This window comes from Camelus ferus, chromosome 5, assembly GCF_009834535.1.
Source record: "Camelus ferus isolate YT-003-E chromosome 5, BCGSAC_Cfer_1.0, whole genome shotgun sequence".
NCBI classification, from domain to species: domain Eukaryota; kingdom Metazoa; phylum Chordata; class Mammalia; order Artiodactyla; family Camelidae; genus Camelus; species Camelus ferus.
The window spans coordinates 49,831,989-49,859,768 of NC_045700.1; the positions used below are offsets into that span (position 1 = coordinate 49,831,989).

At 37.8% G+C, this 27,780-nt stretch overlaps 1 protein-coding gene and 1 long non-coding RNA gene across 2 annotated transcripts in view; one reads left to right on the forward strand and one right to left on the reverse strand.

Annotated features, from left to right (window-relative positions):
* Positions 1-149: 149 nt before the first annotated feature.
* On the reverse strand, positions 150-19,898 carry LOC116663679. Its single transcript, XR_004319958.1, has 4 exons — positions 19,784-19,898; positions 14,871-14,978; positions 14,369-14,434; positions 150-997 (listed from the first exon to the last, which is right to left on the reverse strand). It is a non-coding gene; the product is annotated as an uncharacterized LOC116663679 (long non-coding RNA).
* Positions 19,899-19,912: 14 nt separating this feature from the next.
* The window catches only part of AGPS (alkylglycerone phosphate synthase), a 119,864-nt gene continuing 111,996 nt past the window's right edge, over positions 19,913-27,780 (forward strand). Inside the window, exon 1 of the mRNA XM_006189172.2 lies at positions 19,913-20,258. Within this exon, the coding sequence (XP_006189234.2) occupies positions 19,927-20,258 (332 nt within the window). The 5' untranslated portion in view covers positions 19,913-19,926. The remainder of the gene's footprint in view (positions 20,259-27,780) is intronic.

Genomic DNA, 27,780 nt, shown 5'->3' on the forward strand with positions numbered 1-27,780 from the left:
ATTGATCATTTGTATGTCTTCCTTGGAGAATTGCTTGTTTAGGTCTTCTGCCCATTTTTGGATTGGGTTGTTTATTTTTTTCTTATTGAGTCGTATGAGCTGCTTATACATTCTGGAGATCAAGCCTTTGTCGGTTTCACTTGCAAAAATTTTCTCCCATTCTGTAGGTTTTCTTCTTGTTTTACTTCTGGTTTCCTTTGCTGTGCAGAAGCTTGTAAGTTTCACTAGGTCCCATTTGTTTATTCTTGCTTTTATTTCTTCTAGGAGAAGGAAGGGTCTTTAGACACTATGTAAGTCTTCTTCCTTATAAAGGATATTCAAGCTACTTCTTCAAAGGGCCTCGAAGGTCTTGCTTAAGAACAACAGACAATAGTCATAGTCTCCTAATTCCATTAGGCAGAAAAAATTGTGATTTCAGGGAATCCTTGGACATAGGAGGTCTTTGCAAGATATCCTGAATAAGGGTTGGCATAGAAAAATGAAAAACTCCCTGTAGACACAAATTTAAGGAAACATAAAAAGCATTAAGTTGATGTTACTTGGATCATGTTGAGGGACAGGCTCAGGTCTACCTGAGTATAGTAAAAGAGTAATATACTAGTTTGTCCTGTGTTTCTCCAATAGGGTTTCCATGGCAGTTCTGTAGATTTTCTGGTCTGTCCATAACGAATGCCTTTGCCATGGCACTAATATAATTACAACAGACTTGAAACTCTAAAGACATAGTCACCTTACTTGGATGAAGTTCCCTTGTCAGGTTCAGAATAGGGTAGTTGGCACCCAATCAACTTTCTTCTTTCCACAAAGAATCAGTTAGAGTTGTGTTGCCTAAAATGATATCCATTAGCCACAAGGCTATTTAAATTTAAATTAATGAAAATTAAATAAAAATTAAGAATTCAGTTTCTGAATTTCAAGTGCCATATTTCAAGTGTTCAATAACCACATGGGGCTAGTGGTAGTGCAGTTATAGAGCATTTCCATCATCACAGAAGTTCTGTTGGACAGCACCAATTTAAAAGAATCATTTATTTGTAAATACATCAATTACTAATTCATTTAACTTGAGACACTCTCCCTAAATTCTTTTGGCTTCACAAAAGCAAAACGTACAAAAACAGGAAAAAAAAAAAAGCAAACAATCTTCCTTCTACCTCTTGAAATGATTCTTTGATGTGACATGTCTTTTATGGCTTGTAGAAATTGGGGTGGTCTTTCTGTTAGGTTGTTAAAAAGTTAAAACTATGTTTAAATGTAGTTTCAATGAGGGGTAGGGGAAGAAGGAATATTCCTTATTAGTGAAGTCTGAGGAATGACCCACATTAAAGACATAATCCACCTTGTTCCCAAATTTTAAAGACTCTTGGACAAAGACCCCCCATATTTGGAATGAATTTAGGGAGCCGAAGAAGGTCTTTTTGTCTTACTTCAAAATATACCTTCTCCATCTACTCATTGATATATGAAATCCCTTCATCAGGGAGAAAAACATCTTATTAAACAACTACATATAAAAATTTAGTACAAATATCCTTGAGAAAAACACAGTAAGCTATAAATGACTCACATCTACCACCTTCCAATACGTTTTCATAGGAAATGGAAGAGAAAATTCAAAGTCACTGAATTCCTAGATTAAGGTGGAACTGGTTGAGGAGAGAAGGATCAGAAGGAGAAACGTTTGAGTAAGGATAGATTTTTACCGCCCTGTTTTGTGAAAGCTTGGCCTGTGGTAGTTAGGGAATATGTAATGACAACTGAATTGACAGACTATTAAGTTTGAGTTTCCATTTCAAAAAGCAGGGTTCTTCTAGACCCTCAATAAATTTACTGATTGGCCTCAGCATGACAATGGTCAGTATTGGTTTAGGGTGGTATCTTAAAGATGCACTTGACTTTTAGTGACGCTATATTACAGAATTTCACAGCCTGAGGAACTTTGGGTAGCATTTTGTCTACTCCACTAAACTAAGAATTAGCAAATTATCTCCTTTTAAATTTCAGGGGTCATCTCAGGGCTATAACCTGAATTTCATTTTAAAGTTGCAAAACCCACTAGATTAGGCTAGATCTTTTCCACCTTCCATCTCTGATCTGCAGTACAGGGCAAAATATCTTATGTTTGTGGAACTGCTGAGCTGCATGCCCCTATTTTAAAGATGAAGAAAATGAAGGCTAGAGAAGGAAAATGATTTTCCAAGGTCATGGAGTGAGGCAACAGTCAGACAGTACTAGGACAGAATCTTTCCACTGCATACTGCTGATTTCTCATAACTGCCTTCTTTCTTTGAATGCTTAGTTCTCGAGGCTGGTACAGCTTCCCACAGTTCAACTGGGTGCAATTACTGTTTCTCTTTTATTTTTGTGTTTTTTATTCATTTGTTGTCCACCAGCACTGAAAGCATCAAATGATAGTATTTTTTTGTACTAAGCAAAGCTAGTCTAGAATTTAAAAAAAAGAATTTTAGGAAGAAATGCTGCAAAATATTAGCAGCACATCTTTCTGGCTGTGGAATTAGAAACTATTTTTTATTTTCTTCCTTATCTTTTTTGATATGTGCCAGTTTTTCTACAATGAACATTAATATTAAACTTTTTATTAAATTCTTTTCTCATGAATTACTTTACAATCAGAAAAGATCAGTATATATATGTATGATCTTTTTTGATCATTATACATACATATACATATGTATGTATATAATCCTCCTTCTCCCCTTACTTCTACTGTTTGAAAGGATTTTGCCTTCATTTTAATAGAGTGGTGTAGCGGGCTCCTGTGAAGCAAGGTGAGGGCCACATTAATTATCCTGCAGATATTTAGGACAGTCAAAGAGGACACATTTATTCCACTTCATTTTCCAGATTTTCAGCTGAAAGGGAAGACTGTTGTCTGAAATGACTGCTGGTCTTGCAGCTGAAACCAGCTCAGTCCCCTTTTTATTTTTTGTCAAGTGCCTTAGCTCTCTGTAAAGGGAAGCCTTGCTTCATTCTCACCAATCTATTGATTTCCATAGATAGATAGATAGATAGATAGATAGACAGATAGATAGGCAGACAGACAGACAGTTTTTTGTTTTTTTTTTTAAGGAAAAAACTCCCTCAATTACCCACATAATTCAAGGCAACAAGAAAGTGTAATCTATTAATCCTAGGGGTAGACTTTTTACTTCACTTGGCAGGTAAAATATTACTAAGTTCCTTAATATTATACCTAAACCTTCTTTCATAACACATAAAGAGGAGGCGTATAATCCTAGGATTTTGTACATGAGAAATAGAAATAAATTAAAAACAAACTTCAGAAACTACTAATGATATGCGAGAGAGATAGAGAGAGAGAGAAGGAATGACTTTTGTTTCTCTATGAGTCAGCCTGGGTATGTTTTAAGGTGTTTTTCTGGATCTACCACCACCACCACCAACAAAAATCTAGGAAATCTCACAAAAGTTAAACTCTGAGTTTCTTCCAACAGAGGAAATATGGAAAATTTGAATCTTCCAATAAATATTTGATGCATTTCTTTCCCCTCGTCTCTGGTAAAATAATTTTCTTTTACAAATTTGTTACTTTTGGGTTTCTTTACATTTAAAATAGACTTTTAGGGCCAAGAGGGATTTGTGAGGCAATGTCAGTGAGACTGGGAGAGCATTGTACGTGAAGTATAACAACCATAGCAGAGGAGGTCAGGAAAAAGTTACAAGATAGCATTGGTGCCTCTGGTCTTTGCTCAGTCATCTTGATCTTGCTGTTGAACCCAGAATATTTTTGCATAATCTCTTGCAAAGCTGGATCTAGGCAAGCTTGTGAAAGAAGTGAACTGTGTTTGTGCAATTGTTCCAAGTGCCACCTCCCTCTGCATAATCTTAAATCTTTCATATAACCTTTATGCAATCTTCTATTCACTTTAAAGGGCCCCATCAGTGACTCTACCCACTCCATGTCCTACAAGTAGCCAGGGTTTTCCTTCTTCTTCCATCTTGGTCTCATTGCCAGAGAACTCTAATCTGGTGATTGGTGGTACCATCATGTTACTCTGATCACACATCAGGTGGCCATATTATCTTTCTGCCCTTATTTGGGAGGAAGCTGAGATAGCTTTGTGAGGTCTTTTCACTCTCTCTGTGAGCCAGCAACTTCGTGTGTGAAATCTTGAACTATTATCTTTCGGTGATAACTTCCAAGTCCGAACATTTCCATGTGGTAAAACTGAAGGCATCTCAAAATCAACATCCCTGAAAACTGACCTTACAGTTTTTCCCCAAGCTTGCTCTTCTTTTTGTACTCCTTCAATTCATTTCTTAACAGACTAGGTTTGAAATTTGCTCAATTTTACACCACAGGACCTAGTTTAAATTTCCCCTGCACCTTTCGATTTCTCCAGTTCCCTCAATCAGAGTAAATCACTCTCTGTACCCTGGCAGCTCTTTGCTTAGACCTATAGGAGAGAAACCACCTTGAAGCTACTGGTGGTCACTTCTGAGGATGTGTGCCTCTCTTCTTAAAGAGCCTGCAAGTCTTAACCTGTCTTTTCCCTGTCCTGGCACAGCAGGTTGGGGTGGGGTGGCGTGTCACAAACCACAGGAATTGAAGTTGCTACTAAAGCATGCTCCTCAACTTTAGCTATGCTTGCAAACATGTCCCCAGTTAACTCTCCTTCCCATTCTTCTTCGCAGCTATTCCAATTGGGAGAACTCCGTTCCTCAGCTCCGTTACCTTGCCACCACCCTGGCTCACTCTCAGGAAGTAGTCATGACTTCTACTTAATTCTGAAAAATTAACAACACTTAAGGAAGAACTTCCTTCCTAGAAGGTATTCAGTAGGCAAGACATTTGTTTTTTACCTTTTTTTTGGTACTTTTTTTTTTTAACTTTGACTTTGCATCCTTACTCTACTATATGACAAGATACTTACTCTCTCTCCGTACTGCAATTTCTTCATATGTAAAACTGGAATAATGTTAGTGCTATCCTAAATGGTTACTGTAAGTAAGTAAGCCACTTAATGCCTGGCACAGAGTATGGCTTTATGGATCAGCTCTTTGGGAGAGGAAGTGACAGTGTCCAGGGAATCCCACATTTATTTGACCATAGAATTTTGTTTTCTTTTTTTCATGGAGAATTTCCTTACTATTTCCAGTCTGATTTAGTTGTGTTTCTGGGTGCTACATACATATGCTTCTATTCTAGTTCTCACCACACTGGACTTGTCTGATTCTCCCACAAGCTCCTTCAAGGCAAGGCTTACATCTCTTGTATCCATTGCGCAGTGTCTGGCATACAGAGTGTGCTTGAAAATGTCTGATGAGTGAATGAATACAGGAAGGAATGGTAACCTGCCTCTTCCTAGCATAAGCACAGAATACTCTATTGTACATTTAAAGTAGTACTAACTGGGTGGTACCTGACCCTGAGAGTTGGTTTTGAACAAGTCTTGTGTTAGAGGCTATTGCAGCTGAAATAAACATGAGACACACTCTTCCCTCAATGAAACAACCTGGGAATACCTGAGCATTAAGCTGTAGGGGCTGGACAACAAGTGCTATGAGTACTCTGATGTTACTGAGCTCTGGAGTAGTCAGATTTACCACAGGGTATTGTAAACGGTACTTTAGTAAGATTATTCTGGCAGGAATATATGTAAGAGTAATTCAAAAGCGGGAGCCTGGGGAAAGCTAGATTGGCCAGGAGTGAGATGCAGCCTGGCATAGGCAATGGTTGTAGGAATAGTGAAGAAAAGGTGTATCCTTTTCTGGTGTAACTTGGTGATTGTTGGAACAGAAGTGGAAGAACGGGAGACAAGTCAGGGAGAACTTTCGGGTTTCTATTAGAGACTGGGAGAACAGTGGCAGCACCAGAAAATTTGAAGAAATTAGTTATTATAGGTGCAGCCAATACAAGCTCTTGGAAGTTACAATTCCAGAATATATTGAGAAGACTGTAAAACTAATTACTATGTAAGTTATAGACCATACAGACACTTTGATTGGAAATTTAAGGAATATATCCAACAAGTGAGTTGACATCATGGACTTGAGAAGGCTTGCAGAGAATAATGACTGATAACTTGCATACATTTCAGTCCAGGCTTGCTAAAAATGTTATGCATGACAAACCATGAAAACAGTAATGAGAAGTTCATGATTTCACATGAGTGAGTAGTAATTCATTTTGTGATCCATTAATCCTGCTGTTCTATACCAAGTCCCCTTTTTCCCCAGCCAAGGGAGAGGTGATAGAGCAAAACATGTCTTTAACTGTACATGTCTTCAAAATATTTGGTATTTCCACAATAATTCAGGACAATGAGACTTGCTGGTATTGCAAGTTAACACTTAACAGAACTACTTGAGTAAGTTACCTTAAGGAAACAAAATCAATATGCTTTAAAAACCAGACACAGTTTAAAAGTGATGGATGTGAGAGTTGCTTTTGCTGGAAACTTAGGCGTTAAAATGAATCCTCAATTCGACCTTATTAGCTTTCTGTCTGACTTCGTGCTCTCCATTTAAGCTTCTTCATCACCATTTGTAGAACACCCCCAGGATGCTTACACCCACCCAGAACATGCCACTTTTTAAGGTCACTTTTTAAACAAATGGATAAATACACAAAGATGATTCTTTTTCTTTTTCTTTTTCTGGATAAAAAAGCTGAAAGAGGATAATGAAGAGAATTCATGGAATTTAGCATAGGAAATAATCTGTCCATTTTATACAAACATGATACTTTATCTGAGCCCCATTCTATCTATAATGCTGCTGCTAATTCAAGTTGAATATCAAAGACAGAGCTGCTAATGTTCTCATCCTTCACCATATACAACTGTCCTATCACAGCAAGCATCATCCTCCCAGATAAGAAACATAGGAATGCATTTGGAAGCATCATGATTCTTTCTGTGTGCTGAGACATTGTTAAATCCCTTCCTTTCCTTTTTACAACGTTTTTCTAAATCTGTACCTCTCCCTTCATCCTAAGAAATACTAGACTCCTTTTTTCTTCTACTTTACCATTTGTCACATATTTCAATATTATCTTGAATTCTTGTTCTTTCACCCAGGGAATTAGCAAGCTCAAAACTTTGCTCACCCATCTCAATTAAGGCTTCCATGTATAAAAAAAACCTTTGAATTTAGACACATGGTATGTGGCTAACATGGTATGGTTACCAAAGGGGAAAAAGGCGGGAGGATAAATTAGGAATTAGGGGTTAACATATATACACTATCACTTTGCTGCACACCTGAACATAATGTAACATTGTAAGTCAACTATACTTCAATAAAAATATTTTTAAAAACATTGAATTTATATGTGTACATGTGTTTGTGGGTGCAATAAACTTTCTAGGTCTATTTAAAAGGCTCAACTCTGCCCAGCTGGCTGAAAAAGGATTTGATTACATAGATTTAGCTTTAGTATCATCTTCAAATATTAAAAATATGCTCTCATGACTGTCATCCAGGACATTAAGAATTTAAATTTTTGGACTGACAACTTTGGCCCACCATTCACAGGATGACTGATCAATGATCACCGTCCTTTGGGTGCTGGTCTTGATTATTCATATCTTAAGGACTTGCTCTGTAGGACCTTATAATTTAAGTCAGTGTATCCCAAGGGATATAAATAGGTGTTAGGAGAAAAGCATTCCGTGGGTGAATACACTGTTACAAAGAATTTTCAGAACCTTTAATAAGCTAACAAGTAATGTGACATCAAGGGAGCAGAGTTATAGTGGGAAGTGTTTTCCAAATTTATGACAGCAGAACTACAGAAACATGACCTGTGCTCAGAAGAACTAGCATCCTACGGAATTTACATTGGGGAACCTTAAACTAGCTAAATTTCCAAAGTAGCAGATTTTCCTGCAATCCACATTCTTCTTTTTTTTTTTTTTGCTCCAAGGGAAAATTGCAGGATATTCCGCAGGTCTCTGGAAAATGCCCAATTGCTATTTGGGTTAGACCAACTCTTGGTAGAGCACTGGAACCAGATGTACAGCTACCAAACTGGCATCTGGTCATTTAACTAGTCTTAGGGTAGAATGTAAGAATCCTGACCCTTAATGTAAACAGTTCTTCCTATTACATTACACTTTTTTTGGGTGTGTGTGTGTGTGTGTGTGTGTGTGTGTGTGTACATACTTTATAATTGTACTGAAACTTCAACTTTAAAAAATATTTTATGTTTAATCTCCCATTTATCACTCTAGATACCCCAACACTTCAGCTTAAGGCTAAAACCAAAAGTTTTGCCTAAACCAATGAGCAATTATTAGTCATAAACTGAGAAAGGGAATGTGAAAGAGTGAAAACTTTATTAATTTCTCTCCAATCATATTAAATATTTGTAAGCATTTGAACTGTGGCTTGAAGCAGAATTACTCGTTATTTTTTCCGTATGTGGACAGTCTGTTATTATGTCATAAATAAACTTATTTAATGTCATTTCTAAGAAACCATATTAATTGCTTTCTAAGCAGGGACTGGTACTTTCCTGAAGGATTACTAATATTATTTTATTTATTTGTTTAAGTATTTGTATGTATATGAAAACTAAACTAAATTGGGGCTGTCCTTCCCCTTCTTTTTAGCATTAGGTACTCCATTTAGCCTTTTGCTTTTTTGGGGGAGGTTTTGTTTATCTTCCAAGGTATAAAATAGAATGACAAATGACAACATGTACTTAGGAATACTGAACGAAAGTTTGCCTAGGGTATATAGTTTTTAAGTAGCACAGCCAGAACGTCAATCCAGGTCTCTTGATTCACAATTTTGAGTTATTTCTTTAAAAGCAGGCGGTTTCTCTCTCTCTAGTACAATGAGGTATACCCAATTCAGGTCCTCATACTAAATATATTCAGTAACTAAAAATATACACCACCCATTTCCATCCCTGATCCAATGTTTGACTTTCTACTCAACTTCATCAAGACCAACTATTGTATCACAAATTATTTTATAAAATATGGGGATAACCACAACCCAGAAGCTATTAAAAGAAGGAAAACAATTATCTTTGCATGGTCAATTGTAATCACTTTTCCTTCCCTGATTGGCAGTACAGGTGTAATTTTCCTCTCTCTCTCTTTAATATGTATAATTGAAGAACGCTTTTCTGTTAAACTTTGTATCCATTTTAGATTGCACCTCATTTCTTATTTATTTTTCTCTCATCTTTCACTATAAAATGAAGACCATGCTTCATGTTTCTCTGAGGTAATTTAGCCTCAAGAAGTCTTGCCTAGATATCAGGGACAATTCCCTGAAATATGAGAGTAATTGCAAAATTAGTTTTTTAAGTGGAAAAATAAGGAAAAGAGTTTTACTGAGTTGACAATAGTTTTGAAGTCATAAGATGAAGGAATACCTGCATATATTCATTTTAATTCCAAAGGAAAATTTAAAAAATTCCAAATATTTGGAAGTCATTGTGGGAGGTCTGCCCAGAGGCAGAACTTGGATAGAAGGACAAATAATTAATCTTGGATATAGGTATATTCTGCCTGACCTCTCCTAACCCCCTTTCTGGTGCCTTGTGTTCTAGTGGTAACTCTATTCCTGGACTATCAAAATTTGCTCTTAGGAAAGAATCTGACATTAATCATTTACTCTTTGGTAAGATATTATCCAGAGTATTTGAGGGTTCTCTTGCATGTTTGTATAAAACATGATTTATTTCCTACACTACTTCTGTGGCTCCTTACTTCACACACACACACACACGCTCAAATCATACAGAATAAACTTCTATCTATGGTTGAGGCCAAGCCAGTCTGTAGGAGTTCCTCAAAAATAAACATATAAGAAAGGAGTCAGATGTAGGGCTGTGATCAATAACACTCTTTTTCCTGAGGAGAAAGTGTCTCTTAAAGTGAACCTAAAAAGAAAACCCACATAATTTGGCTGTATAAACATAATAACTCATAGAGAATGAACCAGAAAGGAGAACCTCTTCATCCTAAGCCATTTAATTCTCTGTTAAAGAATAAGAGATTTTATTTTAATTTGGGGGGATGTAGTATAGGTGCTTTATTCTTTACAGTGATACCAAAAAATCTCCTTTGAAGAGATATCAATGAATTATTTTGACAAGTAGAAAATACCTGACAATATAATTCCACATGTTCTGATAACATCAAGAGAGGACTCAAAAAGGAATCTGCACCTCAGAATTGTAGGGTACTGAAAGTACTGTTGGGCTGGGAGGAGATAATGATTAATAGTGACCGTTAGAGTTAATGATTATATGCATCAAACTCTTTTCATTAGAGTTAATTTATTACTCAACAGATTGTAAAAATGATTAAATTTCACTTTTAACAATGAGTAAAATTATTATAAAGCCTATTTCTTCCATGATGGCGATTATTAAAGTGAAAATGTCACTCATGTTTCCCTTTCCCTTCTACTATATCTAAATAACTCTTTAGTTTGCACAGTTTACCAATTATAGGGCTGCTTTTTGTTATTAGTCTCTATTTTTGATGAGAAGGTATCTATTTGCCAATAGATCATATGCCTTATTATAATTTGATCAAAATCATAGTTGAAAAAAACATGACTCTGGATGGACTGTGGAATTTATCTACTACTTCAATTGTTTACCCATGTCAATTATTATTAAGTTATTGGGTCGAATTACATGCAATGATGATTTGCATTATGAAACTATGGTAGGAAACCCTAAAACTACTATTTTTCAAAACTACCAGTGCTAGAAATCAACACATAAGTGTGGATTTAGAGATGAAAACAGAGAAAGAGACTGAAGTATAACTTTTAATTTGGTATATATAAACTGAAGCCTAAAGACAGCTAGGGACTATCAGTTTATAAAGTTTCTGTTTTTTTCAAGGTCTCTAGGTTTCAAGGTTTCTTCTTTTGCTGAGATTTTAAGTTAAAGGCAAAAACCATGTGCTGTATTTTCCTACTCTTCTACCATGATTCTTTGGTTGGGATGACTAAGACTGAAAATCAACAACAACAACAAAAGCCAGGCTAGAACATTTGTGCCAAGTCTGACTGAAGTCTACCAGCAATGCAACTAGAAACCAGGAACTGAACTTTGGCAGAGGCATGCATAACCCCATTTGGGAGCAGTGAGCATAAAACAGAATTTAACAGAAATTGCCAGTACTGTTCTCTTCAGCTCCGAAGGTAGAGAAAATTAGCGATCCCCTAGATTGACTGCTTGATGGGGTACTCTTTTTTTATACATGGAGAGTTACAGCATTAAGGTATTTTGAAAATTTTAAATGACTGGAAGTTATTGTTTGGCTCCCTCTTTATCTTAGTAACACAACCATCCCAGATGGACTGGTGTCCAACTACACTTAAAGATAACCCTTGCAAATCCATTTTCAGATATCTTATCTCTGATATTTAAGAGTTATTTCTTTTCTCCTAGCCTCCAGGCAGTAGCTAGCCTCCAAAATGGTCCCCAATGATCCCTGCCTCCTGGCATTCACATCTTTCTGTTTCCCCTCTCACGATGTACTAGGGTTGGTCTGTGTGACCAAGAGAATAAGGCAGAAATGATGGTGTGTTACTTCAAGGACTAGATTATATAGGACTGTGGCTTCAGTCTTAGGCACTCTCTCATTTGGTGTTCTCTTCTTTCTTTTTCTCACTCTCTTTGATCACTTACTCTCTGGGAAACTAGCTGCCATGTCATGAAGACACTCAGGCAGCCTATGAAAAGAACCTGTGGTAAGGAACTGAGGGTGGCTGATAACCTTTGAGTAAACTTGGAAGTGGCTCTCGAGCTCCAGTTAAGCCTTACTGATGACTGCAGCTCTGCTCAACTTGACTGATGCTTCTTACAAGATCCTAAGCTAGAACCACCTATGTAAGCCACTCCTGGATTCTTGACTTTCAGAAATGGTGTGAGATGATAAATGTTTACTGTTTTAAGCTGCTAAACTTTGGCGTGAGTTGTTAGCCAGCAACGGATAACCAATATACAACTTATTGGAATATGAAATACTGGCTTTGTGTTAGGTTGAAGAAATGACCTCTCTTGCTGTTTCTGCAGAAGGCAGTTCATTGCTTACCAGTGCTTTTTCAAGGTGTTTTAGAAAGCTACTGTAGACAGTAACTGACCTGATGATGCCTAGATTCCCTGAAAAGAGTTCATTCAAATTATGAAGGATAAACACATTGCTCTAAGATATCTATTCACTCATATTGGTTCACCTGTGGCCCTGACCCTGCAATTATTATAACTGCTGGCTAGTTAGTTGGCACAATGTGTTTTATAGCTGCCTTTATCATCTCTTACTTTCACAAATGTGGATAATATCAGTTCCAGTCAATACTGGAGAAATCATGGCGTTAAAGTTAAGGACTAACTAGTTGAGGCTACTAGGATCAGTAATTTATGGGGTGACATTATTATCGTATTTGATATTTGAATGTTGGGAAAGGTCATGCATGCTAAAATATTTTCTCCTTCTTCACATTTTATTGTCCTGTCTAGATTTTCTGCAATCTGCATTGATTGTTTTAGAAATAGTAATAAAAAAGACAAAATTAAAAATTCAAATATAATTCTTAATGTTTTTTTAACGGAAAATTTGAAACATATACAAAAGTAGAGAGTATATGAACCATTATGTAGCCATTACCCAGATTTAAACATGGCCAATTTTGTTTGATCTGTTCTCCAAACCTCTTGCTGCCTCCCCTGCTCGACACCTGCACTGGGCTATTTGTATGCAAATCCAAAACATCTTATTATTCCATAAGACAAGGTAATTTTAATAATCTCATTTCAAAGATGGGAAGGAGGCTGTTGCTCTCACAGATTGGTTCAAAGGAAAATGGGATTTAGCAGAAATAAGTTTTTATTCTAGGTAAGTTGCATAACTGGTCATCATCCTATATTGTATGATTTCTTCTAAGGTAAAATTAAATATTCACACATTTTTTTGTGTGGTGATTTTGTTTTCCTATACTGAATCCTGGGGTTCTGCAATTTTTTCTCTGACATCTTAAGATTTGCTGGAGAGCTGGAAAATCTGTAGATTAGTTATAAAACACACTCCCTCACTGTTGGAGTCCTAGAAAGTTGTAGTTAGAACTTGGGATGGTGCTTCGTGTGACTACAAATGTACTTGTAGCTAAGGCACAAAAGGGCAGGTCAGTGTGTAGCCACTGAAGGCTGATTTTCCTGACTCCTAGTGTTTTACAAGTACCACCCAGAACTGGCACCAAAGTGGCTCGCTCACTCAAATATCTTCCCCTCCCTTCTGTAGAACCCCTGGTTGCTGTGAGGCCTAGATCTCTCCAGGATTATTACTGCATCTGGTGTCATGTTTTTCCAGCTGGTGCACTGCTTCCCTGGAGGAGGCTTCTTGATGTTCACCCCTCTACCAGCCTCCTGCCTGCTCTCTGGGGGCTCATCCTATGACCCTACTCTACACAGGCAACCTCTGCTTCTGACCTAAACTGTGATTAAATGGATGGGTTTAAAAGCTGCTTATAGACAAGGGCTTATCATAAAAGTAGTGTTAGAACTGACTATAATTAAAATTCCAGTGGTGTGAATTTCAACTCTGCCCTGCTCCTACCACATTCAGGCAAATCAGAATATCATTTTTGATGCAGTAGCTTTGGCATTTTTTTTAAAGAAATAAGGAATGAATGTGCTTATAGTACCTGATATTTGAATGCCTTCAAAACAGAAATGAAAAATTACCTAATACTTCAAACACACTATTATTTTGTACACAAGCTCAAAGTAAGCTGGATCAAGGATATATTTTGAGGACTATATTCAGAGGGTCAGACAATATCCTTAAAGAGCATATTTTAAAAAGGACCCCCTTTAGCAGACTTAGCTGTCTTCCTAATGACCACCCTCAGCTCCTTGCCTTGCAGTCTGGCTGTCAGTGGTTCTGTTTTGGGGGAGTGTTTCCTGCTTTGTCTTCTCTTAGGGGGACCTCCTGGCATTAGCCTTGGCTGTCTTTCCATGACTTTGTCTCTTGGCTCATGGATCGATTTTATTGTTCATTTTACTGACCCTGAATACTTTCTTTTCTCATCTTTTTCTAGTCCTGCATTATATTGACTCAAGTTGAAAAAGCAGAAGAGAAAAAAGATAGGTTTAAAAGAAAGAAAAAAATAGGACGGCGGCAGTGTTAAAAAATAAGGGAAAAAAAAGTAAGAAGAGCACGAAGAAGCCACCATATATCTTTGCTTGAAAGGTATATGTCAACATTTTTATGTCAACATTTTAAAAAGTAGATTGTAAAACCAGATATTGCTACTTTAAACAGTAGATGTAGGACAACAGTGGAAACATTGCATGGGTGGTTAATAGGTCATTTAAACATCTAATTCAAAATAGCTTTCATACCTCCTCAGCAAGGAGAGTGATTGTTGGGGTAGTGGTTCAGCGAGACTAGAGACAAAACTTCTTTGACTGTAAAAGATTAAGGATGGGATGACCATTAGGAACGTGTGTGTACCCTAAATATAACAACAGTAGCTTTCTTACAATATAACCCAAGTCAGTGGGGTCCCCTTTCAGAAGTTAGCTTCCCCTTTCAGAAAAGAAAATAATGGGAAATGTGAATATATAGAGAGAGTGCTGAGGGTCACTTTGGAATGTTAGCAGGCAACTTACTTCCTTAGTATGGAGTAGGTATTCCAAAAGCGTCTACCGCCCTGAAGGATCCAAAGACGGATTTTAGCCAGAGCTGAGTATGGGCCCCCGGAGACCACTGACTTGTGCTACAATATCCTCAAATCTGGCTCTCTCTGGGGCTCTGGAGGAGTCTTAGTGCACTGAAAGATTCTTCATCTCCTTACCCCCAAAGAATATTTTGATCAATGGGAAAAAACAATTCCCATCATACCTGAATTGGGACAGAAAAGACTTGCCTTTGAGAATATCACTTGCTCCTGGGTGCTTCATCGCTGTTGGCCAGAACACATAAATGGCCTGATGAGGAGGGCTAAGAAACCTGGAGGTATGAAAAGGCCAAATGCTAGGATTTGTGAATAAACAATTTCCAAGCTATCATCTCCACAGCATTAAAAAAAAAGGTCACCTTGGAACAACTGGCCTAGGACATCCTTTTAACTATTTACCACTGATCCACATGCAGTGATAAAAATAACTTCGTAAGACTAACATGGGAATGAACCTGATTTTACAAAATAGCTTAAATTACATGTGGCACAAAAGACACACTAAATTCAGTTACCCCACTTATAAGAAGTATGTTTCTGTTCATACATAAATTAGATGTGGAAATTTGATTTTAAAGTGTAGGAAACACTTTCAGAATGTGATCATATGAAATTTAAATATATATGTTTCATATAGAATGTATCAAAATATGAAATTATGCCTTAAATATTATTGACAGCTTTATCAATAGTGGCATCTTATAGTTTATGTCAAGAGCATTAACTACTTTTAGCATTCAGTTGTCTAGAACTTACCTAGCAAATGTTTTAGCAGACATCTATAAAAATACTTTAGAGTAGCAGTTCACAAGATGTGGTCTGGAAACCCTTGCTGGGTCCTTCAAACCCTTTCAGGGGTCAGTAAGGTCAAAACTATTTTCATAATAAGACTAAGACATTATCTGTCTTTTTCACTCTCATTCTCTCATGAGTGTAAAATGGAGTTTTCCAGTAGTTACATGGCATCTGATATCTCAACAGACTGAATTCAGAAGCTGATCTGAGAGTCCAGCTGTCTTCTATTAAGCAAGACATTAAATAGATTTGCAAAAAATGTAAAGGAATGTCATTTTTCTCGTTTTTTCCTGGAAAATAGTTATTTTTAATAAAAATATTTGACTTATATATTGGCTTATCATTATTATTTAAAAATAAATTGATAAAGAAATATTTAAATATTTCTCAATTTAATTTCTAGTATCATATAGGTAGGTAGGTAGGTAGATAACACAGACATAAAAAAACATAAAAGCTCTTTAAGGAGGGGGTCTCAATTTTTAAGCTTATAAAGAAATCTTAGAGATCAAAGAGTTTAAATTTACCTAAAAACTTAAAATGTTAAAAGTTTGTTGGTTTAGAGTGTTAATTGATAAACAGCAACTCTTGATTTTATATGTTTCAAAGAAAATAATTATTTTAAAGTGACTTTTGACTTTGGTTTCCAAAATCTTGGCAATTTATAATTTTATGATTAATCTGAGAGGTAGGCAGGCCAGAAATTATTCTTACTTAAAATACGAAGAGATCAAGAAACAAAAAATTTTAGGTTGCGTAGTATGTTAGTAGCAGAATAGCAAGAGAACATAAAGTACATTCAACTCTATCCCAGTAATTTGGCTATTTAATTCAGCTCCTCCCTATCCTATACAGGGTGATTGTGACATCCTGCAATAGAATGGTATTGCAAAAGAACATGGAACCACCTGTAGCCACTTTCACATTAAATATCTTCGCTTAAGCTAACTCAGTGCCCTTTACTGGAGCAGACAGCTAAGCACAATTCAATGCTTTCCCACCATTTAAAACCACTGCTAACTTCTATTGTAGGAGTTCTTTTTACTTTTTCTCTAATTCATTTATTTTTGGCAGGGGGAGGTAATTAGGTTTATTTGTTTATTTTTAGAGGAGGTACTGGGAATTGAACCCAGGACCTTATGTATGCTAAGCATGTGCTCTACCGCTCGAGCTATATCGTCCCCCTATTGTAGGAGTTCTTTATATTTTCATCATTTGCTGATAAAGCTTATTTTTACAAGATTTCCCTTTGAAATCAGGAACCAGATAAAGGTGCCACTATTCTATGGTCTCTTCAACATTGTACTGGAGGTCCTAGCCAGTTGGGTAAAGCAAGAAAAAGAAGTACAAGCTATACAAATGGAAAGGAAGAAATCAATTATAATTATCCACAAATAATTGTAGGTAGAAGATCTAAAAGAATATAAAGTAGCTAAGACTGTGTGATATTGGCATAAGGTAGATAAATGGGCCAATAGAATAGAAAACAGAGGTCAGAAATAGACTAATGTTGCATGGACACTTGATTTATGACAAAGGTGGCAATGTAGAACAAGATATTTTCAACAAGTCGTGCTGAGACAATTGGATACTTATATCAAAAAAAGAAGGAGGAGGAGGGGGAGGAGGGAAAAAAGGAGGAGGGGAAGGAGAATGGGAAGGTGAAGGGGAATTCCAGATAAACTGTAGTGAAATGTGAAAGGAAAAACTATAAGTCTTCTAGAAGGTAATATAGGAGATCAATCTTCATTACACATTCACAATGATCTACAAACGGCCAACAAACATACAAAAAAGGCACTTGATCTCATTAACAATTAGGGAAACAAATTAAAACCATAACAAGATAACAGTATATAATAGTTAAAACTAAATAGACTGACAATCACATGTCAGAGCAATGGGAACTCTCATATGTTGCTGGGACAGATTTTGTACAATCCCTTTGGAAAACAGTTTGGCATTTCATTATCTATTAACTATATACACATTTGATAACCTAGAAATTCCAATATTAGATGGGTACTTTACAGAAATTCATTTATATGCCCACCTTGAGACATATGCAAGAATGTTTATAGCAATCTTATTCACTATAGTCCTAAACTGGAAACAACTCAAATGTCTCTTAATTGTAGAATAAACTCTGATATACACATTCAGTGGAATACTTACAGCAAGGGAAATGAATGTACTGCAACTACATGCAACAACATGGATGAATTTCATAAACATAATGTTAAGAACCAGATACAAAAGAACATACTAAATATATTTACGCAAAAAACAGTAAAGAGGTGCACACTTTATTGTTAAAAGCATTAAAAAAAAACAAGGAAATGTATATCGTAAAACTCAGGACAGCGGTTACCTTTGGCAGGTAGAGAGGGTGAAATGATTGGGAGAGGACATAAAGGGGACTTCTGGGGCGCTGGCAAAGTTCTAATTTTCAACCTAAATGGAAGTTACATGGGTATTTGATCTATGATAATTTATGCTTTGGTTTACTTTTCTCCGTTGTATTTCATAATAAAAATATATAAAAATGCAAGAATTCCTTTGTTCAAGGATCACTCATAATGAAATGTGATGAAATGAAAGTAATTAAAATCAGTGCAATAAAGAAGTGTGGTGCTTTTTTCAGGAGTTTATTTCACTTTTTTGTGCCTCATATTAGAAGAGATGTTATAAACACAAATAACGGCTACTCCATTTAAATTCTGTCATGGGTTCACCCCTTGATTCTGTGCATGTGATCTGCCCTCCACAGGAATCCACGTTATTAAGGGCCAAGTATACCAGAACTCAGAGGAATAGGTTCGTGGAGATGGCCTTTCTGAATGTGATATTCACTGAGGTTTTGCTTTTGGTGCAAATCATAAGCATCTCAATGGACCATGCTTTGTGTGAAACATTCGTTCCTCTTAGGTAGCATGAAATAAGTATCATGAATTAAGTATCCAGGCACTCTGTTTGGGCTTTGCTCTTGTAAGGAGAGGGGTTATGAAACCCTTCATCAAGGCCATCTACATTTATTCCACTTACAAATTTTACATGATTGCAAGCAAATGTGCTAATTGGTATTTTAATTCTGTTCTAGAAACATCAGAAAGAGTGTGAGAAGCTCAAAGAGTAGAGTTGCTGAACTCTCAAACTTGAGGAGCCTTTCTCCTTAGGGCACTCAGCAATTTACTCCTCCTGCCTCCTTTTTTTCACTCCTAGTCTATTTGAAATAGCCAGTGGTTAGAAGGAGCAGCTAAATAGGAATGGGACTCAGTGATTCTGTAGATAGGCTGAATATTTAATACTGAACTATCTAAGATTTGGAGATCAGGCATGCAAATCAAGTCCTCCTCACCATTGCCTGAATTTTTTCAGAACTATTAAGTAATTATTTTGCATCAGTCTAACTCCTGAAATGTCTTAGTTTTTTCACACTGCCTGTGTTGGCAAGAAGGTGGCTATTCAGAAAGGAGGTGAGTTCATTGAGCTTAGAATGCTTATGGCAACCCTTTCTCTTACAATTCCCAAGACTTATTTTTAAATTGCATGTTATGCAAAAAGGAACTTTACTTATGTTTGATGTCTATAGGCTTATAAAAGCCTATCTAATCGATTGACTGAAAACGGTTATGGAGCACTGTCCTGAGATGCCCCTAATTTCACCAAGTGCCATTCTCCAGAAATGAAGCCAACATTTTGTAGATAAATGAGAAGTCTTAAGAACAGTTTTTGGGTAATTTTATCTATAGCAGCAGAAAAACTTTGCCACCATTAGGGGAAAGGAAGGGCACAGGAGCCAGTAACAACAGAAAAAGAACCTAGGTTGCAACTCAGCATTAGCATTTATTAGCTGCATGCCCTTGGGCAACGCAGTGTCTCTGAGCTTCAGTTTTTTCATCTGTAAAATGGAGATTACTTACTTGAGATCTAGCAGTAAGCACTGTGCCACCCACGAAGCAGGCAATGAGAAAATTTGCTCTATTTACTCTAATGGTTACAGGCAACAAGAGTCAGCTTTGAGTTACTTTAATGCCCACGGAGGGAGAGGGAGCAGAGGTGGAGCAGTAGGAGCTCATTCGGGAAAAGGATGGCGTTGGTTCGCTCGTCAGGTCCCCAGCACAGCTCATGTCTCCTGCTCCGAAGCCTCTGCTCCCGAAAGCTACTCCAGGGGCTCAGGCAACACCCGAGGGCACCAGCCACGGCACTAGAACACCTTGCAGTTTGGCTCCTGGTCTAGCCCAACCCGGGCCTGGCCAATCCCAGGACTGCTCAAACTCACCTGCCTGACAGGTGCCGGCGGTCCGGGGCGTGACCGCAGGGGACTGGCGGGCGCAGTGGGCGGGAGCTGAGAAAAATGAAGCTCCAGGCGCATGGCACACACCGCCCAGTCGCCGCGGTGGCTGCCGGGATGCGCCGCAGCGAATGGTCGCGCCGGGCGCAGCTCTGAGTGACCTTTCACCCGCGCCCAGCGGTCCCAGGCGGCGGCATAAGGCGGAAGCCATGGCGGAGGCGGCGGCTGCGGCGGGCGGGACCGGCGCGGGCGCGGGCTCCGGGTCTGCAGCGGACCGGGACCGGGCCCCGGAGCGGGACCGCGCCGGGCGAAGGCTGAGAGTTCTGTCCGGCCATCTGCTGGGCCGGCCCCAGGAGGCTCTGAGTACCAATGAGTGCAAAGCGCGGAGAGCCGCGGCGGCGACCGCGGCGGCGCCCACTGCCACTCCCGCCGCGCAGGAGTCGGGTACCATCCCCAAGAAGCGGTGAGTAGCGGCTCTGCGGAGCGAGCTGGCGGCGAGGGACCAGGCTGGGCCTGTGCTGCCGAAGGGCAGTAGCGAGGTGGGAAGGGAGGTGACACGGGTGGGCGGAAGGCAGCTTGGTCCCTGAAAGTGCGGACCCGTCTTTCTTTGGAGAGAGTGAATAAGACCCTGGACTCAGGAAGGGGGCAGGATGGAATGCTGGATTTTGGTCACTATTTTAGAGTAATAGACCCGAGGAACTCTTACTGGGGAAGGCTTTAAGAGGACCCCTTTTCTTGGATTCTTAATACCAGGAATTCATTCTCTATTTGGAATGAATATTTTGGGGGCAAAGGTTTTGGAATAAAAAGAAGGGGTTCTATTATGACCCTCCAAGGAAATTTAAGTTTGTACCAAATGATGGATCTCTTCAAACTCACGCAAGCCTGTATGCGGGGAGAACTGATGCTGGCTGGTTTCTGTGGTGTAGTTTTCCGCTTGCTTAGGGGCATGGTCTTTGAAGGAGGAAACTGAGGTGTGGATAAAAGCTATAAACTGCAGACGCTTGTTAGGGATTTAGGGTGTAGTGGTAGCTACTGAACGCTGGTGTAACCAGAAGATGAAAGATCCTTGTCTGTGGATGAGGAGGTACATAAGCCTTTTTTTTTTTTGAAGACATCTTGACTTCCAACTTTTTGGAGAAATGTTAAGTTCTGATGGAAGCTACTAGGAAAAACTATTTTCTGAGATGTGGCTTTGTCAGCGTGGATAAACTTTGAAAGTGAAAAGAACATTACTGATGTTTACTGTGTACTTTGAATGAGGTTGTGGTAAATCTATGATTCCTTTTACTTCTCTCCAAACTATGAAGTAGGTGCAGTTGTATCTCATTTTACAAATGTAGAAGCCTGCTGTAGGCTTGGCAAGTTAAATTTTGAAAGCCCACGAAGTTAAGTTCAGGGCCAAGTTCTTAAGCCATCCTGCTTCTGATGAATTCATTAGTTCAACGTTCATGAGTCCTTCCCCTGCTACGTACACACTACACTAGGAATACAGAGATTTTAAAATGTAGTTTTTACTCTTAAGGAACTGATAATCTAGTAAGGTAAATTTCTAATACAGTGTAATTAGAATCTCAGGTGATAACAGTAGCAAAAACTCACTTAACCCAGTTTTGGGTATTTATTTGTTACAGTGAAGGCTTTCCAAAGTAAATCTTGAAGTTTGTGTTGGAAGTAGCCTGCCAAAGGAGAATAGTGTTCTTGGCAGATAAACAGTGTGTTCACAGGTCAATCAGTGAGTGATAGATTAGGGAACTGCTGAGAGTTAAGTGTGACAGGAGAGGGTAAGAATGACTTGGGATGAGGATTGGAGAGGCTGGTCTTGTTAGCAGGACTTTACGTCGGGTAAAGCATGATTACATTTACCTTTTAGAAAGGGCGCACTGGGGACTAGGTTGAAGGTTTAAGCAGTTGAGCTTATGATTTCTGGGAACATAAGACTTGAGTTTGAATTTCTACTGCACAATTCCAGCTACATGACCTTGGGCAAGTCACTTAACTTCTCTCAGAGCTTTAGTCCCTTTGTGAAAATGAGAACGATAATTCCCGCTTTGCAGTGTTATTGTGAGAATTGAAAAATACAGAGTTAAGTAAAGAAGAGGTTAGTGCATTGCTGATTACATAACCCCTCAACAAAAGGTAGATGCAGTTTTCATTGAGTCCAAAGTCAGCGAGACCAATTAGGAGACCATTATCCTGATGACAAATGTTGTGATTGTGAGCTAAGGCATAATATTGCAAATGCGCAATCTGTTTGAAAAAATATTAGGAGGTAAAATTTACATAACTTGGTTGCTGAGTGGTGGGGGAGGAAGGAATCAAGGATCACATCTTGGCCTCTGGTTTCATTTGAAGTTATATTAGCTGTGATTGAATTTAAAACTTTTTGTAACTTTCCTAATGGCTTAATGTATATGTATGTCTATTCATTTGTATTCATTTGTATGTCTATTCTATGCATCTTTATGATTGTACATCTATATGTAGGTTCACAATCTCAGAACTAAGTAGGTTGGGCAAGTGTTCCTTAAGGTTGGGTTTAGAGGCCTTTGTCTATAGCATTCAGAGAAAAATAGTAATGTTTGAAAGGCACATTGAGGTAATGGATGAGACTTCCCATGGCTGACAGTGACTGGTCTGGGAGGCCTTCTGTGGCTGCTCCATGGACTGAAGGCACAATGGTAACACATTGGTGGCATAGATTATAACAGGTAGAAAGCTCTGGTCTTTAATTCAGGTGTGGCTAGTGGTAAAATCTAGTCCTGTACAACTATTTTGAAATTTGAATTAAAATATGAGGGAACACAAAAGCTTGTATTAGGTGGAACATCAAAACAATCCTCACAGAGTGATCTACTTAATATATTGTTCATGGGGAACCCAGGTGTCCCTTCTACTTCCTATTGTTTAACTGGGCTTGAGTTTGCCAGCAGCAGAGCTGAGCCTAAAGGGAAGGCAAACGATGGAGCAAGAAGGAGCCAGCATGTATATCTAGTAAAGTGTGAATGTGACTATATGCCGTTATTTTGAAATTGTTTGGTGATGTGTGTTATTTGTATAACTCCTTCTCTTTTATTACCTTGGATGATGTTATTGGTTGTAATTGTTTTATCTTATGGCTGGTTGTCGTCATGGAATTGGAGGAGTGACTTCTTGAAACTTCATGTTTTCATTCCTCTTATAGGGTATAGTCATGTACATGTTAATTATACACAACATTTGTAGAGTAGTTGCTTTATGACAGATATTGTCTTAGGTACTGGAGGCAAAGAGATGACTAATATTCTTTGGCTTCAAAGAATTCATAATCTAGCAAGGGAGATACACATTCTAGTACATTTTGAGTAGAGCTAATGTAGATACAGGTACAGATGTAGCATGAAGGAAAGAGTCAGGTCAAGGGAATATTTCCGGAAATGGTTTTAAAATATGGATGATAGCGTGGCAGGTTGATTGGATGGTGAGGAGAGTTTGTATTCCAGGCAAAAGTTAGAGCGTTATGGCAAAGCAGAAGGGCGTGAAAGTGCATATTGTATTTAGGTAAGTAAAGAATTCAGTATTGGTAGCGGTGGGAGTAAAGTGAACAGAGGAGGGCACTTGCAGGTCATGGAGGCCCTTGGCCTGTACGTCATCAGTCCATTCATTCTTTCACTCATTTGTGTGTGACTGTTTGAGAACTTACTATGTAACATATAGCAGTGAACAAAATCTCTCCCCTTATGGACTTACATTCTATCCAACTCTAGTTGGAGTAGAGAGAGTGAACCGACAAGTAATACAGTGTGTCAGATGATGATAAATATAATGAAAAAAAGAATGAAGCGTGATAGGAGGCTAGGTGATGGAGAACCCTTGAAGGAATTAAGCGGGGAAGAGACATGATCAGTTTGGGATTGGGTTTGGGTTTGAGAGAAATGACTTTACCTGCAGTGTTAAGAATGGATTGGAAGAAGGTTGATGATGGTTATAGGAAAACTCATTAGGGGAGGCTGTTGTAGCCAATCAGGTGAGCAGTAAGGAAGGATTAAACCAAGAAGGTGGCCATGAGAATAAAGAGGAAAGGATTAATTTGAGTTTTGGAAGTCAGTGCACTAGGTGATGTTTAAAACCTGTTACCTTGTCACATGGTCTCCTATGAGTTTGTTCTAATTACGTCTATCCAGGAACATATATTCTCATTATTTGAAGTTGCTGAGCCGAATTTTGAGGATGATGGTTTACTTTTGGACCTTCGTTTTGCTTTACATGCATGTTATTCCGTGAACAATTTCTTTTTGATCTTGCTTCTGAATGCAGTTTTAGATTCCAATAAAATCATAGTAAATATCAATTAAATATGTGACTTTTTATGCTTTGGTTTTGGATGTTTTTCTGTTTTTTCGAAAAGTCATTATGATGTTATGAAAAAGAGAAGAAAAAAATCCCTTGTTGACATGTCCCTCTTATACTGAAACCACTTTCCGAGTTGTGATTTTGGCTCCAACCTTACAGTTTAGAACTGTTCTTTGGCAATTTTTACAGAGGTTATAAATTCTTCTTGTTCATATCAAAAGAATATCTGATTAAGAATGCTACTAATTACTTAATTTACTTGCTTATGTTGTCATTTATACACACCATTCTTTAAAAAATAATTATTATTTAACATCTACCAGAAACCTTGGTAGATATTTTCTAGAAGGAAAAACCTGAGTTAACCTCTTGTAAATGTGTCCCAGGAGGGCATCCTGAAACCTGTAAAAGCTTATGCATTTCTGCAGCAAAGTTATTTGCACAAGTGACCTGACTTATGATTTAACACCATTTGGCAAAATTAGAGCTTATTATAGTAGTTACACTGAATGAAATACTTAGCCTACTTTGAGTTCCTAGCTAGGAATTCTAGTAGTAGTAGTAATACGAATTTTAGTTTGACTAAGTCCTAATGTACCAGGCACCCTACTGAGGTTTTTATGTACATTATTTCATTTAATTTTCACAGCAGCTCTGAAAAAGAGGTGACACTATATGTATGTTCAGATGAGGAAGTAGAGGCTTAGAATGGTTAATTTGTCTAAGATCATACAACTATGAAGTCAGAGACAGCATTTCATCTCTGATCTGTCTTACTCAAGAGGCCATGTTTCTTCCCCTACACGGTATTATTGCACTTGATGTTGTTCTCTAGGGGGAAATTATCTATTTGGTAATCATCAGGCTGTTTTCTTTGTCATCCAAGTTTCAAACCTTTTGTGGTTAAATAGATCATGATCGTATACAGTGTCATAATTATGAGGACATACTGTACTTATTAAGTAAATTATAAAATATACACTCCTCTCAAAATGAAACTCATAATTTAAGAAAATATGATGCATGGTTTAAAAAGATGGACCAGTCTATTTCCTTTTGTGAGTGAGTTTTGCTGTTTGACTTGTGAGAGAAGACAGTGTTGAGAATAAAAGGGAAAGAGGAGGAGGAATGTGGAAGACCCCAGATCAGAGAAGAAAGAAGGAAAAGAGAAGAGTTAATGGAGGATTTACTGCCTGGCTGGAAGTTAACTGTCTTTGGCCTATTAATGAACAAGAAGCCCTGAAGACTTAATCTCATGATTATTTGATATCATACTTCTCTTATATTACAAGTATCATTTTGAGATGGACCACATCTTCTGTAAGTAAATTTCTTTGTGACGGGAGGTATCTACTATAGAGCCATCTTCCTCTAGTCACTTCATAAAAATATATAGTAATAATTTAAGTGATCTGGTTTTTTTTTAAGCTGCAGAGAAACTAAGTGCTGTTATAGTCAGATGAGATACTTTATGGGACCCTTTAAAAGCAAGGGCTAAGCAAGTATTACTCCTTTCAGTTTTATTTTCTTATAGAGAAGACAACTTCTGTTGAACAGATTAGTATGTTAATTTCAAATCCAAACCAAATCAAAGAATCCTGAGTAGAGTTTATTTTCTTTATTTGTTGGGCTTTAGGGGTAATATTTAATTATACCTTTGTCCCTCATCTGAATTCAGAATCAACTGAGAGGTAAGACATGCAATATAGACAGATGGAATAAAAATATCAGCCTTATTTCTAATAAAGCTGGTTGGAGTTTATGGCTTAGATTTGGGCTACCTAATATTTACCCTGAATTAGCTATGCTCAGTCTCAGGTAGTGCTGGACCATAGGAGCCCTCCTCTGCAAGAGCATAGTCAGCTCTGGTAAGCCTCTTACGTGGCACTGAGAGACTAGCGTATAACCTCTCCATAGCCTATAGATTGAGAGAGAGATAAAGGGCCGACCCCAGGTGCGTGGTGCCTCCTCTCAGAAGTCACTAACCAGGTAAGTTACCCTTCCTGTGAGGAAAAAGTGAATGTGTGAGGGTTGGGGAGAGGCCAGGATTGTGACTTTCTGTAGCCCTTCCATGTTGGAAACTGGAGGCTGGAGAATGGACGTTTTCCTGGAATGTTTTTGGAGAAATTAAGGGCTGAAAACTTTTCACCTGCATCATTGGCATGTGTTATCCCCATTGCCTACTGAATATATTGCAGTTTCCTTGGTAGGGCAGTTAAGGTCCTCCAGCAGGGTCTGTCTAAATCAGCCTTTCCAGGCCTATATCTTATTTTCTTGGTGCCTACTGTGTAAACTACACACCAGAATTATTGCTATTCTTAGAATATAGCTTTCCCTTACCCTTTTCTTTCTTTGGTATGTTAATGTGTCTCAAAGTATAGTACACTGATGGTCCTAAGATAATTTGGGGTGGTACATGGATTAAAAACTTACTTGCATAGTTATAAATTTTTGTATATATAATTATTTTTGGTAAACTTTATTTACTATTACATGATTTATTATATAAGTAAATGCATAAACTATAGTTTACATAAAAGTTAATTACTTTTTACAAAGTGAATACATTCATCTTATCAGTATTTAGGTTAAGAAACAGCATTACCAGTATCCCAGAAGCCCTCTTCATTTTCCTTTCCAGTGCCTCCTCCCACCAGGTTAACCATTGCCTGACTTCTAACACTGTGGTTTGGATTTGCTTCTTTTGAACTTTATATAAGTGGAATCATATAATGGATTCATACAGTGTGTACTTTGTTACAAGTTAGTCATTCATGCAGGCCAGATTCTCTTAAATTTTCTAAGTATTCAAAAGATCAATATTTGCTTACCTTTCTTAAAACAAAAGCATTACATCTGACTTTGATTCTCTTCTTGTATTTGTATATTTAATTCTAAATCTTTCTGTAGTTGAAATATGCTTACTTATTAAGGAAAGCTGTTACCATTCTAGGGAATGCAGTTACTTTTGACAAGGGAGTTTTGTCTTGAGTGAAATTTGGTGCTATAGGCATCATCGTAACACTCGCTAAGAAAAATACTGTATTGTATGTAATATTTGGCCTTGCCAACATATCTCAAGTTACTAACCAGAGACTTGGGCCAGAATGCTGTCTAAATTCGTGTCAGCAACTTTGCTGACAAGTTCTATTTATAGTTGCCATGTCAGCTACCTCCAACCATCAAGTGGGAAGTGTTCATGTATCCCAGGACCTGTAGTTAAATAATATGAATTATTTAATTTTTGTAGTCACAGTTTGTTACTCCCACTCAGATTGATTATGTGGTTAGATTTTGCATTTATTCTTTGAACTTCACAGGATCCAGCATTAGGGATATTAAAATGACTTACTTGAATTCTGTTCTGCTGTCAACTCAAATTTTATAAATCAGCACTGTCCACTAGAACTTTCTGTGTTGATGAAAGTGTTACGTGGTCTATACTGTCCATTATGGTAGCCACTGGTCATATGTGGCCTTTAAGCATTTGAAATATGACTAGTGTGACTGAGGAGCTAAGTTTTAAATTTTATATAATTTTATTTAATTTAAATCTAAATAGGTACACGTGGCTAGTGATACTACTTAGCACAGCTATAGACTGAAACTTAACTCATTATCTATCCTTTCTTGTCCCCAAATGAAGTTACTGT